Genomic DNA, 17,807 nt, shown 5'->3' with positions numbered 1-17,807 from the left:
GACCTTCTTTCACCCAAGAGTTACACTGTAGCAGCATTCTGCCTTTATACAGGATGCCTAGGTTTATTTCTAAATGTAAGATAATATCCATTCTACCTTAGCGCTTTTCATCAATAGCTCTCAGAGAGCTTTGCAAAGGAGGTCAGTATCATTATTCCCATTTTACAGATGGGGAAGCTAAGGCACAAAGAGGTAACACGACTTACTAAAGGTCTTCCAGTAGGTGAGTGGCAGATCCTGCACCACACTGCATCCCTTATGCTTGTAGTCTAGAAACGAGACACAGTTTGTGTGGCTATATTAACATAAATGAAGGCTAGCCTCACTTTACCAAGAAAATCCAAGATGGCCAATAGCTGAAAACTAGAAGAACAAAGGGATCTGCTGCTCCTTGTGACTGCCATCAAAAAGATTAAAAAATATATTTCTGCAGATTTGTGAGAGTTACAAGTTCCAGTTAAAGATGAATCAACAAAATTAAAATATTGTGCTGTTTTATTGGTGTAAAAATCACACAATTGCTAGTTCTGATTCTGCTGAGATACATCCATGCGGTTTAACATCTATGATCCCACAGCCAGAAGAAGCCATTAAATAGAATATCTGCTGTTAGTCAGCAATTAATGCAAATTTACATATGAGATCAAAAGGTGTGTATCATACAATATACAACAAAACCTAATACAGTACATCAACCCCAGTAACAGGATACACTCAGGGAACTTTTGTTAATAGTGAAACCTGTCTATATGCCCGAAGAATAAGGCCTGGAGACAAGGTAACAGAAGGTAACCCAGAAGTCCTAAGAAACAAACTGTTTATTTTTTGGCTGGGAATTAGAAGTTCAGAGAGGTATTGACACATTACTTGACAGTACAATCTGTTACAGTAAAGACTGGTGGATATGATCTGTTAATAAAAGGTAATGTGTGAAGCATGCATTTACAGGTAGTGCTCAAGAAATGTGCAATCAATACATTGGGAATTAACACCCAATTCTTTTCACAGAAGAGATGACCGAGGAAGGTCTGTTACGTATAGTATCAGTTGTACCATAGGTCATTTATATGCATGCGGCTGAATCAAGATCGTAAGTGGAAAAATGTGAACACCTGGCAATCTGGTCACATACTGCACAAAGTATGAAACAAAGATGAAATAACCAATTTTAGCTGATATGGCAAGGTAGCCTGCAAGAAACTCTGTGGCAGCCTGAGGGAGCTACTTTATTGCAAAAAAGGCAGGCTTTCTGGAATTGTGAATTACTTGCTAAATTGTGAAAGGTGGTTTGGGAGATCAATTTTGGTTCACATACCAGATTAGTTTTCCTGTTTTACACAATAAAATAAATGCTGCAATGTAAGAGGCATTTATGGTATATGTGTGCTTTAATGTTAAAAGTTAACTGATAAGCTGTTCTTTTCTTTGACATGAAATATAGAAACCATTAGGTAATTAATTCCATTTGAAGTTTTGGCCACTGAAACTGTGCAAACTCAACTCCAGCAGAAAGATCATGCACTCCCAAGGAAATGGCAGGGGAGGCAGTGCCAAGATACACAACATTCAAGGAAAAAAGTTATCCTGATTTTTTTGACTGAAGTTAAAATATTTAAATGCAAAGATGGACAAACTGGACAGAACAGAATCACAAAATTTAATGTTGAATAGAGCGCATTGAGCTGAATGAATGGGTCTTTCAGTAGGCTTTGAATCCAATCCCCCTTTCCAAATTTAGTAAATTCACAATTAACGGCAATTGGCTTATAGGTGAGAGAAGGGTCGAAGCTGTTCCAGTTGGACTTCCAGGGAGATTCTCTCTTCAAGAACATCCTGGAAAGGAAAGATTTTCAATTTACAGTCCAAAGTGAAAGAACATTGTGAAAAAATTCTTACTGTGATCAAAATAAGGTAAATGTTAGCATTAGCTTTGGGCATTCACTTCAAGTTGTTCTCTAAAGAATACAAGAACCCCCTCCCTTCAGCTGAATCAGAGCCTCGGCTAGTGAATTCTGCACACTATGAATGAGACCTTTGTTAAAAAATAAAGCCATTTAGCAGGCTGCATTGCTTTTTGTGCCACCCAAATACTAGGCAAGGATAAGTAGACATGAATTTATACATATATTTTCAAATAAAATCAGGAGAAGAGAGTGAGGCAGAATTTCACTTGGTTAAAGTTTCATGAACTTGAAGTTTGTCTTTGGTGAATTTCACCCATCCCAACTGTCTTTAAAGAACTATAATACAGATTTGAATTCAGACTTGTCAGTTTTCTAAATAACCTGCACTCCTATCTAGCCAGCATAGCATAAATTCAATGTGTTTAGCATTTGGATTGGTTTAGTATGAAATTCATAACTAAGATGAGGTGCTGAAAAACAAATTAGGTAAAAGTACATTGGCATCCAAAGACAAATTCAAAAGGTAAAGCACAAGACAGTGAGCAATTTAACTAATTAGGTTAGACTGGTGACCGTTTTCTTGTGTTTATTTACTGAATTGCAATTTTTGCATTTCAGATATTTTGTGCCTTTTTTTCCCTCAATAACATGCTCATGAAATTAATCCGTGTTTTACATTTCATCAACATGTTTCAGGATTTGATTCTCCCCCTTCCCCCCACCCCAAAGGCTGAGGAAAAACCACAAATGCACTTCTAAGTGCATTTGCTAGTTTTCCTAATACCGTCATCTCAGAATAGTGATATTAAGTGTACAAGTTAATAACTGTTCTAGTCTTATTTTTGCTATACTTAAGAGCACGTTAATCAGTAATATCAAGATAATTAGAAACAAGAAGGCACCTTGTAGAAACACTTCAACACAAACTAATCTTCTTGTCTTCTGTTTTCAGAGTTCCACAAGAGCACATTGCAAATAGCCATCTCCTGTAATCACAGACTCACAGAAATGTAGGGCTGAGAGGGACCTTGAGAGGTCATCTACTCCAGCCTCCTGCATTGAGGCAGGGCGAAGTATACCTAGCCAATCCCTGTCAGGTGTTTGTCCAACTTGTTCTTAAAAACATCCAATGACAGGGATTCCATAACCTCCCTTGGAAGCCTACTCCAGTGCTTAACTATCCTTATAAAGTTTTTGCTAATACTGAACCCAAATCTCCCTTGCTGCAGATTAAGATGATTACTTCTTATCCTTCCTTCAGTGGGACATGAAGAACAATTAATCACCTTTCTCTTTATAAAGCCCTTAACATATCTGAAGACTTATCAGGTCTCCCCAATCATCTTTTCTCAAGACTAAACATGCTTAGGTTTATTTATTTATTAACGTTTCCTCATACGTCAGGTTTTCTACACTTATTTTTGTTGCTCTCCTCTGGACTGTCTCCAATTTGGCCACATCTTTCATTAAATGTGGTGCCCAAAAGTGGACACTTTACTGCAGCTGAGACCTCATCAGTGTCAAGTACAGTGAGACAATTACCTCCCATGTCTTATATAAAACACTCCTATTAGTACACCCAGAATATTAGCTTTTTTCGCAACTGTACCACATTACTGGTGCATATTTAATTTGTGATCCACAGATCCTTTTCAGCAGTACTAATGCCTACCTAGTTATTCACTTATGTATAAAAACAGCTTAACATTTTAAATAGCTCTCTTATGCCCTCCCCTATATAACACACAAATGGTGATACATACAGATCTCTACCTTGGTACTTAAATGGCCCTATCACTATGCTATTTCAGCCTACACATGTGCACACGCTTACTCCTCAGAAACTGACATACAAAGAGAATGATGGTATTACCTTTAACTGTTGCTGTAATTCACTATTCAATCTGGCCAAAACAGTGTTCGTTTCCTTATTGCGTCTAATTGATGCCTGAATTGCCTTCTTGTCTTTCCCAACGGACCTGAGGATATATTAAGTGTTTTTTGGTAAGTCTTTTCACTGCCAAGCACACCAAGAAATAACTTTGATAAGTCTACTCAATTCCTTAGTCCCTATTTAAAGGGCTCAACAAGAGCTGTACAGAGGACACTTTTTTACATAATTTAGTGACTCTTCCCACTTATTTTCCTTTCTATAGACTAGAACACACAGTACACTAGCCTTGTTTGCAAAGAAGCTTTGCATACCAGTTTCCTACAGAACAAAGACAATGAATTACATTCTTAAACTGCTATAATAAATTTACACCTTCCAGACTACTGAAACAATACCAGATTGACTTTAATTTGATTTTGTTTAGCATAGACTTGAGGGTAAAGGAGAATATGAAAACTGCACATTTAAGTTCAAGACCATCCGTACTCACGAACTTTATTCAAAATTAACAATACAACACTAACATTTACAGAGCACTTTTGATAGTCAATGTATTTTGCAAAATGTTAGTAAGTTTTTCATCCTAACAATTTGCCTTATTAGGTATATCTCAACCTTTAATATTTATATTGACTCCCTTAGTAGTTTTATATATCTGACTTACAGCCACTAATAGTTATTCAACACATTGTAAAATTGCTTGTAGCTCTTCCGTAAGCTAACAGTTTTATTTGCTGTTTCAATGTGAACTTCCCAATATTAGATGTATTCATACTCATCCTGGGTTACCTAGGGATAGATGGCTGTGAAGCAAGAACAGCAGCTATGACACCTGTTTTCTGTGTATGCTCCTCAACTTCAGGTCTCAGCTCATCTTCTGATTTTAACCTTCTGCGAATAGGCTTTGGTGGTGGAGCAAGAGGTGTGGTGCCTTTTCCCTGGGAGGCAAAAAGCAGCCCATAAGCACACATCACAATTAATTATATTTGTACTCAAATTAACTGGCAGTGCAAAACTTTCTGTGAAATTAATTTATTTACTGTATGAGTTCTGAGAACATTGACTCATAACAGGTCTACCTGAGTTCTCAGGTAGCATCAGAAAAACTGCATGAGAATAACTCACCTCAAGGGAGTAGTAATTGACCTTGGGATGGATATATATTATATAAAAATAAAATAACGACTCCAGCCATCTGTTCCCTATGGACTAAAATCCTAAAAATAACCCCTGTATGAATCAATTTTGGTAACAATCTGATCATTACATGTAAGCAATCTACCTTCATTAAAGTGAGCTTCTAATGTCATAATTTTAGATGGAACCAGCCCAGCAAGCATATAATATTTTAGCCAAAAATGTAAATATTTCAAGACGTTCTGAGCTTTTGAAAACTGAGTTCAAATGGAAGCTTCTGCAAACTCAGATGTAGCAGTCACTACCTGGCAACTGTTCTAATACACATTCTTCTATGTTAAAACCTACATTTTCCCCTTAAATTTCATTTTACATACCGCATTAACAGGGACACTAGCAGCTGCCTTGTCTTCAACTCTGCCATCTGTTTTGGCAACTCTAAGGGAGCCTGCAGAATCAGAGGGTTTTTCAACCTACAGAGAATGAGACAGTTTAGAAACTCTGTACAGTTCCGCAAATATTTAATTCTGTTACAATTAAGATGATAGCCAGGTGTGTCATACTGGTATGTTCTCCGGTTATATGAACACAGTTTACATTCTCAAGTCTCTTATGTGAGCACAAGTCCTCTTTAAAGGCTCAGGTATGGAGAGAAAGGGCTGTAGCTGATTATCAGCACCATTTAGTAAATCTCTACACCACACTACTCTCACTATTTCTGATCTGCAATAAGATCACATCACCAGAGACATGTAGGAAAGTTACGTTTCATGAGAGGCAGCAACAAGAGAGGATTGTTGGACTGTAAATTATAACCTCTTGCTACTGGAGCTAACCTAAGTATAAAGAGACGACCAAATTATAAAGACTTATGTGAAACTCTTCTGATCTAAATCAGATGTTACATATTATTTATATTATAGTAACTCAAAGGCCTGCAACAAAGATCAGGGCCCCATTATTCTAGGCATTATACAAAAAACACACACACAATAAGATTGTACCTGCCCAAAAGAGTTTACAAACAGAACAGGCTTGACAGACAAACAGTGGACAGGGAAACAGGCAGGAAGCGATTTAAGCAAGGTCTACTGGGTATAACTAGCAAGGTACACCAGTGTATAACACTAAGTGGTTTACACTATATCCATTTACGCTGACCTGTAAGACTTCTGAATGTGTTTCAATTTCCTCCTCCTCCTCTTCATTTACACCTGATGCAGCAAATGCCTCAAACTGGCTGAAGTCTGCAAAATTTGGCTGTTCTGGTATTTGCTGAGGTGAGGTACTGGTATGCGTTATTAGGCTTTCAGCATCCACTGAACGATGCACATGAGGACCTGCACCCTATAGCAAAACAAAGATGACAGTAATTACTAATACTGTGTTCCTGAAATAACTGACATAACATAGGAGCAAAATCTTGTCCAAACAAGAGTTTATGCAAGAATGCTAACCAAGGACAATTATTTAATTAATGTATTACTGCAGAAATAGGTGCCTTTGTTTAGACTTGTAATAACGCTTGGAAGTTTCTGTCCTGTCACTGGAACAAACATGCTTCTTATCATACAAGTACAAAATGACTACATTTGTAAGAAGGGGCAGAACACTTTGGTCGCCCATTATTAATGGTACAAAAATTATCAGTGGTAAAGTTAAACTTCTTTCCTTTCTCCTAAACTGTTTTGTTGTCCATTTTTCCAAGTGTACATCTCTTTGAACGGATAAAACCTACCCTTCCTCCAAAGTGCTCTTCTGGAGCTCAACTGAAACAGTAGGAAGGTGAAAGACAAAAAAAAGGCAGATGGAATATTGGAGGCTAAAGGCTACACAACATTTCAGAATTGAACAGTGTGAGAGAGGAGAAACCCTGCAGCAATACCAAGGTGTACTGGAGCAAAATGTTGGTTCATTGCTTGGGAGAGTTGTGACTGATACCAATGGAAGAGTGCCTTCAAGCATAAAAGTAGCACACCAATCATTTAAAGCACTCCCGGATGTATCTTGTGGCTTTTTAGCCTACAGCTTGTTAATTTTAACCTTTTTTTTAAAAATAGTTTGGGAATTATACAATGCTCTCCCCCCGAGAAGTAGAAATATGAAGGATAATTATTAGGGGAAGTATAACCTTTATACTGTCTCCTATTTTAAATATACATGTTTATTAACAACTGATCTTAGTATTAAGACTTTTTGACCCCTTTCTGTGTCATCTCTAAGAAATTAAGCATTCTTTTAGGATTAGTTTGCAACAACCCCTTTCAACTCAATTCCTATAAGAAAAAACAAAAACTAAGCATAATGAATGATTCCCAATTTATATTTACTGATATAAACTGCTACTTCTAGAAGAGTAGCTTGTCACTTTGGGGAAGGCAAATTGAAAAGTCTCTTTTTCTTCTATCCTCTATCCCAGTCTCAAGGTTAATGTACTTTAATATTTAAAGTAAGGTGGGTGGCTGATAGTAAAGTAGATAAAACCTTTTTACTGTGACATGCTAATTAACAACATGACGAAGTGCACATCAAAACATTTTTAAATTGTATTTGTTTTAGCCAGTCAGGGTCAACCCACACTTTTGGCTTCAGGTGGTTATTTAGGCTTGGAAGTGGAGACAGGACTGGCCCACAGGTGATATACTGCCTCATGTTCAGATTTCATTACTATTTGGGACAAAATATGAAGCTACACAATCTTATGAATGAGGTAAACAAATACAAAACAGAGTCAAACCTGAATTCAAAGTGAAAGAGCAATTCATATTGTGCTCAATTGGCTTTCAGCTGAGTTGTACCTGATTAGTAAAGGACTAACAATTTAGAGGTTTTTTAAGATTTAAAGGTTTTTTTTTTTCAATTAAAAGAAAAGTACATATTCCTTTAATCTAATTTTAATTGTTCATTGTCACAAGTTAACTGAGGAGCCTTGAAATATTAAAGGGACATCTTCACCTGAAACTTAGTCAATTAAAAGAAAGGAGTTAAAAGTAGCTTCAGCTATTGCACCTTCCCTTCCCCCACTTGCCATTTTTGATGGTTTTGTAACAGCATTCCCTATTTTTGAAAATGTTTTTCTTCGCTCCATTGGTTTGTGAAATACTCACAAAACTAATCCGGGAGAATGACTATAAATAGTCAATAACTGGAAGTGACTTCCCATAATTCTGTGAAATGCACAAGATAAACCAAAAAAGATTCCCTGATCTATTGAGAACATTTGGCAACACTCTCACACTTGCTACTCACATGCACCACCATCCAGCTTATGCACTGCTCCAGAACCGCGCCCCCCGCCCCTACTGTGCACTCCCCTAATAGGAAGAGGGAAGTGAGTAATTTCCACAAAGCAAGGTACTGGAGACGTGAATGTGAGCAAAAATTTCATAGTACTTAAAACTGTATATGCCACCTGTGACGGTTCTCAGGGTACCCAGAACTATGAATCACCTTGTTACCCTGGCCTCCAATGAGGAGTCTTTTCTTGTGGTAGCTGGGTGACAGCTCCCTGATGCTGCCAGCTCTTCCTTTGCCAGGCAGGTTAACAATACCTGCACTGCAATCCCTGAATCCCTTTGAATCATTCCCCTGTGATACAGCCCAATATTGACTAATCACAGAAATTTCAGATCCTCTGCAATCAAAGGTGCGGTGTACCATAATTTACCAGTTTTACCTTAAACCACCATTACTGTCAGCACAGCACTTGTGAGCTCTTCTAATCAAAATAGATTTATTTGAGAAAGAATAAAGATTTAACTAGTGAGAAAATGATGGTGGCAACTGTTTACAACACAAAACAGAATCATTAAATGATTTTACACTTATCCAGTTACCTTTCCTATATAATAAAGTAGGCTCCCCCCACAAACATGAGCCCATTGTAGAGCTGGCTGGTTTCACCAGAACCAGGATGTGAAAGCAGAGACAAGGATAAAAGCTTTCATGGAAGCTCCCTGCTCCTTAAGGGATTTCCTCAGTGATGGAGCCACAGTGCCCTTCGCTACACTACAGCACTTACAGCAGTGCAGCTGCACTGATGCAGCAGTTGTGGTGGAGATGCTCTAAGCTGACGGGAGCTTAACTCCTGCCTCGGTGAGAGGCGGTAGCTACGTTGGTGGGAGAAGCTCTCCCGCCAACATAGCAATGTCTATATCGGTGCTTAAGTTAATACAACTTACATGTGGATTATTCACACTCCTGAGTTACGTAAATTATACCAAGTAACTTGTAGCGTAGACCAGGTCTATGTCATACTGAAAACAGGCAGGGTGAATTCCTGCCTTGTAGCGTTTATTTTCTACCTTTAAATGGTTTTGATTGTTTATCATGGTCTCTCACGGTTTTCCATTGACTGTTTTGGGATGTGGCAAGGACAGACAATAGAACCTTGCATTGCCTAGCCAGCTGACTAGGGACTGATTAGCAACTCCCTCTTGCTTAAATGGATGGATCATCATTGAGACATCACTCAGGTGACTAATTTCTACCCCAAGTCCATAAAGCATACTTTAGATAAATACATTACTCCACAAATATTACCCATACATACATCTCAATTTTGAGTCTTGACAAGTTACATGCTTTCAGTAGATAGCTTACATGTTACTCTTCATGGATAAATATCCTGTCAGACATGTGTTTGGTGCAGTGAGTTTGTCAGGTTTCAGGTGCGAGTTTACAAAGAACGGGGGACCCTCTGCCAACGGGTGTCTGTCACCGCCCCCAACTCATGCCACAGTATTTGTGTAGCATATTTCTGTACTGCTACCAAGGAATTATTCTGGGAAGGGTGTTCAAAAGTTTGTTACTTTCTGCCTCCCACCTCCCCGCCCCACCCATGTGGCTCCTGGACCAGAGACACTTCCCCTTGACCTCAGGGGAAAAGTACTTCAGGCCTCAATGTCTCCTTTTAGTCCATTGCTTCCCTAGGAGCAGGTCCCCATCTTCCTGGGGCAGCCCTGCAAGGTGGCAGAAGCCTAGGCTTGAAAGCTCTGGTACACATTCATACCCGCAATGTTTCCAAAAGACCGGCCTTATGTGCTTCCTTGCTGCCCGTATTTTAGAGTAAAGTTAAAAATTCAACAGACTGAAAGACCGCACATGGCCAAAGAATTAGGTATACTATTTAATTTAAAAAAAAAAAGTGTTAACAGAATAAGTCAACTTCACCTGTGAGGGCGGTGGTCTTGGAGGCACTGCAGGGGGGTAGGCAACAACTCCAGCTTGTTGTTGTCCTGTGAAGAGACATAGGTTCTGAATGACAGTTGGATGACAGGGCTATTTCCATAGGTTAGGACATGCTCATTGCAAATATGATGAACGTGTTTAGTTTTCCACTCTGCCAACATGAAAATAAGCTGTGTTATCTGCGCACAAGCTATCATAACCAGGACTGTCCTTCAGTGAGTGACACCACAATTGTTCTGTAGCCAAGGATAAAAGGTGTCAGCTATATTTAAGATACAGAGGTAAAATACAACATTAATTAATACTTAACAGTTCTCAGGCATTGCCAAATTAGGCCTTAGGATAAGTTAGCTACATTACAAAGATAAATTAGTATAAGTAAATTGATGATAAGCCTGCTAAACTTGTGTCTGGTTGAGGTTCAAAACAATCCTGATGTTTTGAAAATAATTACTGAGTTTGGATAATAATGTCTATTAGAGATTAGTTGAGACCACAAGATAACCGTTGGTAGTCAGGGTGAACTGTTAGAAACGTCCTTAATGTTACTGTTACTATGGTGATAAGATGACAAATGTTAATGAGTATGAGAACTAATGAATTAACCTATGGAAAACAAGGCACTTCAAAAGCAGTGGGGAGTGAAAATTCAAACAACAAAAAGGGGTAAAAACCTTCCTAAATATGTATGAAGCCCAGTGGGTGTCAGTGTAACACATCATAAAAGCTATACCCTGGCCTGTGCCCCTATGGGGTGCGGGGGGAGGAGGGGGGAGCGGAGGAGGAGAGATTGACGTCAGCATGACGATGGTGGTGGTGATGATTATTAACAGTTGGGGTTTTTCAACAAGGCATGGTGTGAGTAATCCAAATATAACACGTTCTGAATTGGTGTCTCCTTTACCAGACTGCAGTGTGTATTGTATGGTTGGCTATTAAGAAAAATTATTACAGAACGAGCACTAGATGGCCTCGGTTGTGCACCATGGGGTCCCCCTTCTGTTGATAACCTCTCCGCTATAGTCAATCTTGTGGGCTGAACACTCACAGATTAAAGTAGGTGTAAGCGCTCACCTTGAGGCAGGTAACCGGTTAAATCAAACCATAACTACAGATAAGGCTACGATACTGTGGCCTCTTTGGTCAAACACAAAATTGGCAAAAGGACAGAGCAAGAGATTGAGAATCAGACCTGGCTTCTACTCCTCACATCATTAGTTTGTTGTGTAACCTTCTCTACACCTCAGATTTTTTCCCCAGCAGAAAAACATTTGTACATTGCTTTAAGATCATGAGCTGAAATTATAAAGACAGCATCTCTGTCAACAAACAGTAAGTTGCCTGTAAGAATTCTCTGAGGCTATAAATCTATTACCACCCTTTTGCATCTGAATCTGCATCTGTCAGGAACTCCTATCTGCTTCAATTTTGAGCACATTCAATTTGGAATGAGCAGTCCTCAGTTGGGTCACTGGGGTTCGTGGCTCCCATTCACTTGACTACACTGCCTCTCATGTACTGACATTTTATCTAGGAACTTACTGTTTTAATTAAGTTGTTGTTTAAGCCACTGTTTTCCTTTAAAAGGGAGTTAAATTTTAATAAAAGCAATTAGATTTAACACTTTAAGCCTTTCACTTCAAACCTTATGTGGTCTATTTAAAAATAAATAGAACACTTTCTCCAGAGAAATTTTTTTTTTTTTTTTTTTAAGATAAATATGTACTAAAAGTAGCAAACACATGGACGTATAATATACCTACCTGGAGTAACTGTAAAGGATCTGTTCATATCTAAAGATGATGATCGAGAATGTGAAGGATGAGGTCTAGGAGGGGGTGGGGGTGGTGCAGTGTTCTCTGGAGATGTTCCTGAATGTGACCTGCAAAACAAGTAAACCTCTGTAGAGGCTTAGACAGCCAGAACAGTAGAAATTCAGTTGCAAAGTGCAATTCAAAACATCTATATGAAGAAATCTTGTTTCAAGATTAATAGCTGCTACCAGCTCCTTTTCCCCCAGCCAAATTTAGTTTTTTAAATCAAGAGACTGGTGTTTCCCACTTCTGATAACTGAATTTGTTTTTATACCTTTATTTCCTCTTCAAAATCCATATTAGCCCTCCTTATTGCACTCTTATTACCTACTGTTTACGTTTGTGGAAGCCTATAGTGTCGGACAGTAGACATCCCAAGTGTTAATTCAGGAGAAGGTATGCAATATCCAACCTAGACTGGAAGTCATTATGATCAGGACTTTTGTGAAACATGCAAGTTTCTGTCAATAGCCTGAATAGGAATCGTTTTCTACTGTTAAGTGGGATGGTGTAAAGAAAATGGAATTTCTGGTGGCTCTGCCTCACTCATATACAAGTCAGCCTTGAGCATGATCAAGCTGAGGTAGAGTCAGTATATGTTTGCAGATGTGAATGCTAGCTTTTCCATCTGAAGTTTCTATTACCTAGTTCATTTGTTTAGGATCTTGAGAAATACTGCCCGTATTCTTGGGTGTTTTGTTATTTTGCATGAATTTTAAGCTCTTACAAATGCAAGACATAATTAGTAATGTCAAGATCCAAATGCAGATGCAGATCCTGCAAAGATTTACACCTTTTAGGCAGTGGTTCTCAAACTTTTGTATTGGTGACTCCTTTCACACAACAAGCCTCTGAGTGTGATCCCCTTTATAAATTAAAAACACTTTTTAAACATTTAACCCTCTTATAAATGCTGGAGGCATAGCAAGGTTTGGGAGTGGAGGCTGAGAGCTCGCAACCCCTTGAGGAGTCACAACCCCCGTTTGATAAGCCCAAACTCGGAATGAGGTTAAAGAGAGATGAAGTCTTATGTTGCTGTAGTACTATCTGAATGAGATTTTTTGTCTAGAGTACTTTTGGTGCACTCATTAAAAAAAGAAACTTGGGGGTAAGTCTATACTACAGAGGCCATGTCAGCATAACCCCGCGATGTAGATGCAGCCTACACCGATGGAAGGGGGTTTTCCTGTCTGTGTAGCAACATCACCTCCTCAACAACAAGATGGCTACATCAACAAAAACCACCATCTCAGTAGCGTAAAGATTTATATAAAAGTAGACAAAGAATCAGCTTTGCAATTAACACTGGAAAACACTACAAGTTATTTACAAACCCTTTCTGGTTATTTTAACAGTTTTCATAATGTTTACTACATGAAGTCACGCTAATTATTTTAGTTTTAAGATATAACTTTGAAACTGATCCTATGCTGTTTAACAGCAACACTGATTTCCAGTCCTACTATACAAAGTCTCCCCTCCATACTGGAGATTTTCAGCGCTTTTAAAATCCTCTTTTATATATGATGTTCTTATTTAGTAAATCATAACATAGTAGAACCAGAAGGGTCCTTGGGAAGTCATCTAGTCCAGTCCCTGCACTCAAGGCAGGACTAAGTATTATCTAGACTATCCCTGACAGGTGTTTGTCTAACCTGCTCTTAAAAATGTCCAATGATGGAGATTCTACAACCTCCCTAAGCAATTTATTCCAGTGCTTAACTACCCTGATAGTTAGGAAGTTTTTCCTAATGTCCAACCTAAACCACTCTTGCTGCAATTTAAGCCATTGCTGCTTAACCTCTGAGGATAGGACAACGAGAACCATTTTTCTCCCTCCTCCTTGTAACAACCTTTTGTGTACTTGAAAACTTACGTCCCCCTTCAGTCTTCTCTTCTTCAGACTAAACAAACCCAATTATTTCAATCTTCTCTCAGAGGTCATATTTTCTAGACCTTTAATCATTGTTGTTGCTCTTCTCTGGATTTATCAAGTAGAATGTTCTCATGACTGAACATGGAATAATAACTGACTAGCCAATTCCAGGCTTGCCACTGTAATGAAGCAGTGCTGTTCTGCTGCACCAGAAATTTTAACTTTATACATATTAAGGGCAAACTGATACACTTCTACCATATATCACTAGGGAACAGGTTGCCTACACTTTTGATTGTTAAAATAATGGCCACCATAAATCTTTATTTAGCCTTTTAAATGCTAGTTATTAAACAGCCAAAAAGATCATTTGGGAGGGAGGAAGTGTGTTTATAACCTTTAATATTTCTTGTTACTACTCTACTGACCGTTGCCGAGTTACAGTGCTTCCAATCTGCTCTGGATCTGAAGTATAGGAGTCTGAACTGCTGTAACCATCTGCTGGTAGAATGAAAGTACAAAATTTCATTTTCGTAGTGTTCATTTATCATAATTTAATTATGCTAAAAACAGCAACAGGTTATATTACCTACGCAGCAATAGAAAAGATTATTTCAAGTCCAAAAAAGAAATATGTACCTTATTGTTGTACTTCCCTGTAAGATACCATCTGGGCAGGATTCTAACCTTGAGTCAAAGTAACTGAATGTCCCCAAAGAAAGTAACAATAATACAGTCGTTGGCAGAACAAACTAAGACAATGCCCACTCTGTGAACAAGTTGGTGTATTTTGTTTTTAAAAGATGGAGTAAGACCTAAGAATCAGGCCTATCACTTCAGAACCTTTTAAAATACATCAGATGACAAAAACAAGCAGGTAACGAGTATAGTTTCCTCTATTTTGTGAACAGTTTCTGCAGGACGGAGACTTGAAGCAGAATTCCTTCCTAGAGGCCAAATCAATTAAAACCTTTTTAAGACGTAGAGAGATCAGGACCATGTAACTGCCCTGACATGTATCTGAGAAGGGAAACAAACCTGAAGCAGGGCAGCAGCTATATCTTGGACTGAATGAACTTTGACATGGGTTTCCAGCTTTAGCCTAGTCAATTTGCAGCAACGTGAGATGCAACCACAGAAATATTTAGATACAATCCTCTTACGTGATAGCACTGCCTTGGGCATTTGTCAAGTTGGGTTGACTGTCAGGATCTAAGTAGCTCAGAGTAGAACCACTAAAAACTTCTCAAGCAGACAGAAAAGGCTCTCACACATGTGAATGTGGAACAAATTGGCAAAACTAGCTCATTAAGGTGGAATTCCATCACCACCTTGAGGAGAATCTCAGATGAGTCCATAGCACGACTTCATTCTGGTGAAGCGTGGTTTACAATGAATAATCACTACAGCATGAGACTTGCTATGACCTGAGGTTAGAAAAGTCGATGCCCACCTAAGAAAATGGAGTCTCAGATAATGAAGTCTCCTTCTGAGTTAGTAGTATCTTTGGCAGAATATATTAATCTCTCATGACACAAACGGCTTCCAAAAAAGAGTCAATTCCCACAAGAACCTGAAAACAAGGTGATACAGTGACACTGGTCAACTGGTTCATGAGATGCCAAAATAACTGACAAATGTAGTTGGATGAAGTTAGTCTAAATTAATCTCAGAGGTCAAGAAGCTGATGAAGAACAGGTAAAGAGATCCACATTTCCCTGTTTATAGCTCAAATCTTTTTCTATCTACCATTTTAAGCATCAGCATTAATTAGAAGAGCTCCTCCAGGATGCATCATGCCTATCTAGAATTTCTCTGGCCAAAAACCAATTTGGGTCCCTGAGATCCATGACACAGAAGTTTCCTCATCTTTAATTACCAGGAAGCATGTAGAATAAAATCCCACCTATCTCACTGGCATGAGTCTGGATTTCCAATAGTATTTTTCACAAATCAGAGTATGTTCAAAAGCATTCTTGGCTGAGTAAGAGGAGGGATTCAATAGGACTTTAAGAAAAACATTCCGTAGAGCCAAAAAATTAGGTTAGGACCCACATTATACCCAGGACAAAAGGTTACAGTATGGCTCCAAAAAACAGGAGTTCCTGGCAAACTCTGGCTAGCAATATATTCTAGAACCCTTAAAAACGTTTGGTGCTCATTGAAAGGAAAATTAAAATCTTTATGTTGCTGCTGATATAGAGGCAGAGTGCCCTGAGCACTTTAGAAGTCAGCTGCTGACATAAAAGCTTGCTTTTTAAGTGAGGCATATCTTCCCTCCCTTCAGAGATGGACCAGAAGGACAAGACAGACTAAAAAGAACGAAGGGTGGCCTTTGACTTCATTGCCTTCTATAGAAAGGCATCCACTCATTTCATAGAGGTGTTGTGTAGCCTCCAACAAGCTATAAGTGTGTAGTGTTGACCTCAAACACTGAGACCAAAGGATACTGGGGACTGTGCTGGAATTCCTGGTGGAAAATATATTGCAGGATGCTTCAGTGGTGAAGCTACCTAGCAGGAACTAGAGAGAAACTGGGTGGTACAGACAGAGGCCCAGTGATCAACTGTTAAAGTCAACTCAGGCTAATGATCTGAGGATTACTCTTTTGGAAGCTATGCCCCAAAAAACTAAGTTTGCACTTCTGTCTGTCTCACTGGTGAGCTCAGACCCAGAGGTGAGAATACTACAGAGATGGTATCTTTACATTAAGATATTCTCACCGGTCAGTTTTTGTTTTAAAAGACGACTGCAGGTCCCCGTACCCTGTGCAGATGGGCTGAGTCCCTTATCATAGAGTAAGGAGGCAGCCAGAGGCATCACTGTACTTAGTTTCAGCTCCAAAAATAGAAAAAAATTCTATGCAGAGCAAAACATTTAGATATGTATGGGTGTAAAAAAGGAAAACCTGCTCAGTGTGGGAACTATGTACAGAATGAAAATGTTGATATCCAAATATATATATCCTTTAAAAACCGAGGATCGCCTGGATCAAGGTGCATTCAAGTTTCTAAGAAATATTGACAGGTAAGAACCTTCAATAGCACTCCCCTTCCCTCCCCCCCATCCAGAGTGGTAACACACCTCTAAAACATTGGTTCAGAGTCCAACCATTTCTTGAAGAACCCTGTGTGCAAAGACAATGTCTGTGCAAGCTTGGAAAACTGTATTAATATTCTGTGGCATTGTAAACGTTAGATGAAGTGGTGATCTTTCGAAGTTCTTGCAAAAACCTCTGCTCACAAGGTGAAGTAGACTGCCAACCACTATCCGTGCTCAACGGACCAAGTTCCCTTGCTTTATAAAAGCTTCTTATACATCTTACAGAGGAAACCTGTAGATTATCTTCATTCTGATCTTTGAAATGATCAACTGGCATAGCACTTAGTTTTCATAAATCCATAGAAGAGTATTAACCTTCTGGGTTGGGTATAGATAGAATGAACCATTGTCACTGAACTGCTACGTCTGATACCACTTTCAACACCAATTCCTTTATTCTGTCTCATATCAGGATAAGAAATAATGGACAAAAATATAGAACCTCAGTTTGGGGGGGGTCCTACCCGAGTATCGAATACATTCATGAATACTCTACATGGCACAGAGTGAAATGGAACTACATTATTTTGATGTGACCCTGGTCTTAAGGCAACTATATGTAAGGAAGCCTCCTTCAAGTCTACAGAAATGAGAGAAGTGTTGTAATATAAGCTAGCTACATAGAGGATGAAGTGGTCTGTATCTTAAGCCTGGTGTATTGAGTATGTTTGTGGAGCCACTCAAGGTCCAAGATGCCTCTTAGTCAACCAGATATCTATAGAGAAGAGCAGTAAAGGATGGTAAACCTCTCTGGGCAAGAAACTTGCTTTGTCACTCCAACAGAAAGTTACTGGATTTTTTGTAATAGAATGGTTACTTCTAAATACACCTCTACCCTGATATAACGCGACCCGATATAACACGAATTTGGATATAACGCGGTAAAGCAG

At 38.8% G+C, this 17,807-nt stretch overlaps 1 protein-coding gene across 10 annotated transcripts in view; it reads right to left on the bottom strand.

Moving 5' to 3' along the window:
- Positions 1-477: 477 nt before the first annotated feature.
- The window catches only part of REPS1 (RALBP1 associated Eps domain containing 1), a 102,327-nt gene continuing 84,997 nt past the window's right edge, over positions 478-17,807 (bottom strand). For 7 of the 10 annotated variants that reach the window (XM_054021651.1, XM_054021646.1, XM_054021648.1 and 4 more), the window contains 8 exons: positions 14,244-14,316; positions 11,889-12,007; positions 10,108-10,172; positions 6,097-6,282; positions 5,313-5,408; positions 4,588-4,736; positions 3,778-3,883; positions 478-1,833 (listed from right to left, as the gene is read on the bottom strand). In XM_054021651.1, the coding sequence (XP_053877626.1) occupies positions 1,765-1,833; positions 3,778-3,883; positions 4,588-4,736; positions 5,313-5,408; positions 6,097-6,282; positions 10,108-10,172; positions 11,889-12,007; positions 14,244-14,316 (863 nt within the window). In that variant the 3' untranslated portion in view covers positions 478-1,764. The remainder of the gene's footprint in view (positions 1,834-3,777; positions 3,884-4,587; positions 4,737-5,312; positions 5,409-6,096; positions 6,283-10,107; positions 10,173-11,888; positions 12,008-14,243; positions 14,317-17,807) is intronic. The other 3 variants (XM_054021647.1, XM_054021649.1, XM_054021655.1) reach the window with 2 other exon arrangements.

Source organism: Malaclemys terrapin, chromosome 3 (genome assembly GCF_027887155.1).
Source record: "Malaclemys terrapin pileata isolate rMalTer1 chromosome 3, rMalTer1.hap1, whole genome shotgun sequence".
Classification (NCBI taxonomy): domain Eukaryota; kingdom Metazoa; phylum Chordata; order Testudines; family Emydidae; genus Malaclemys; species Malaclemys terrapin.
This window is presented reverse-complemented; position numbering and strand designations above follow the sequence as displayed.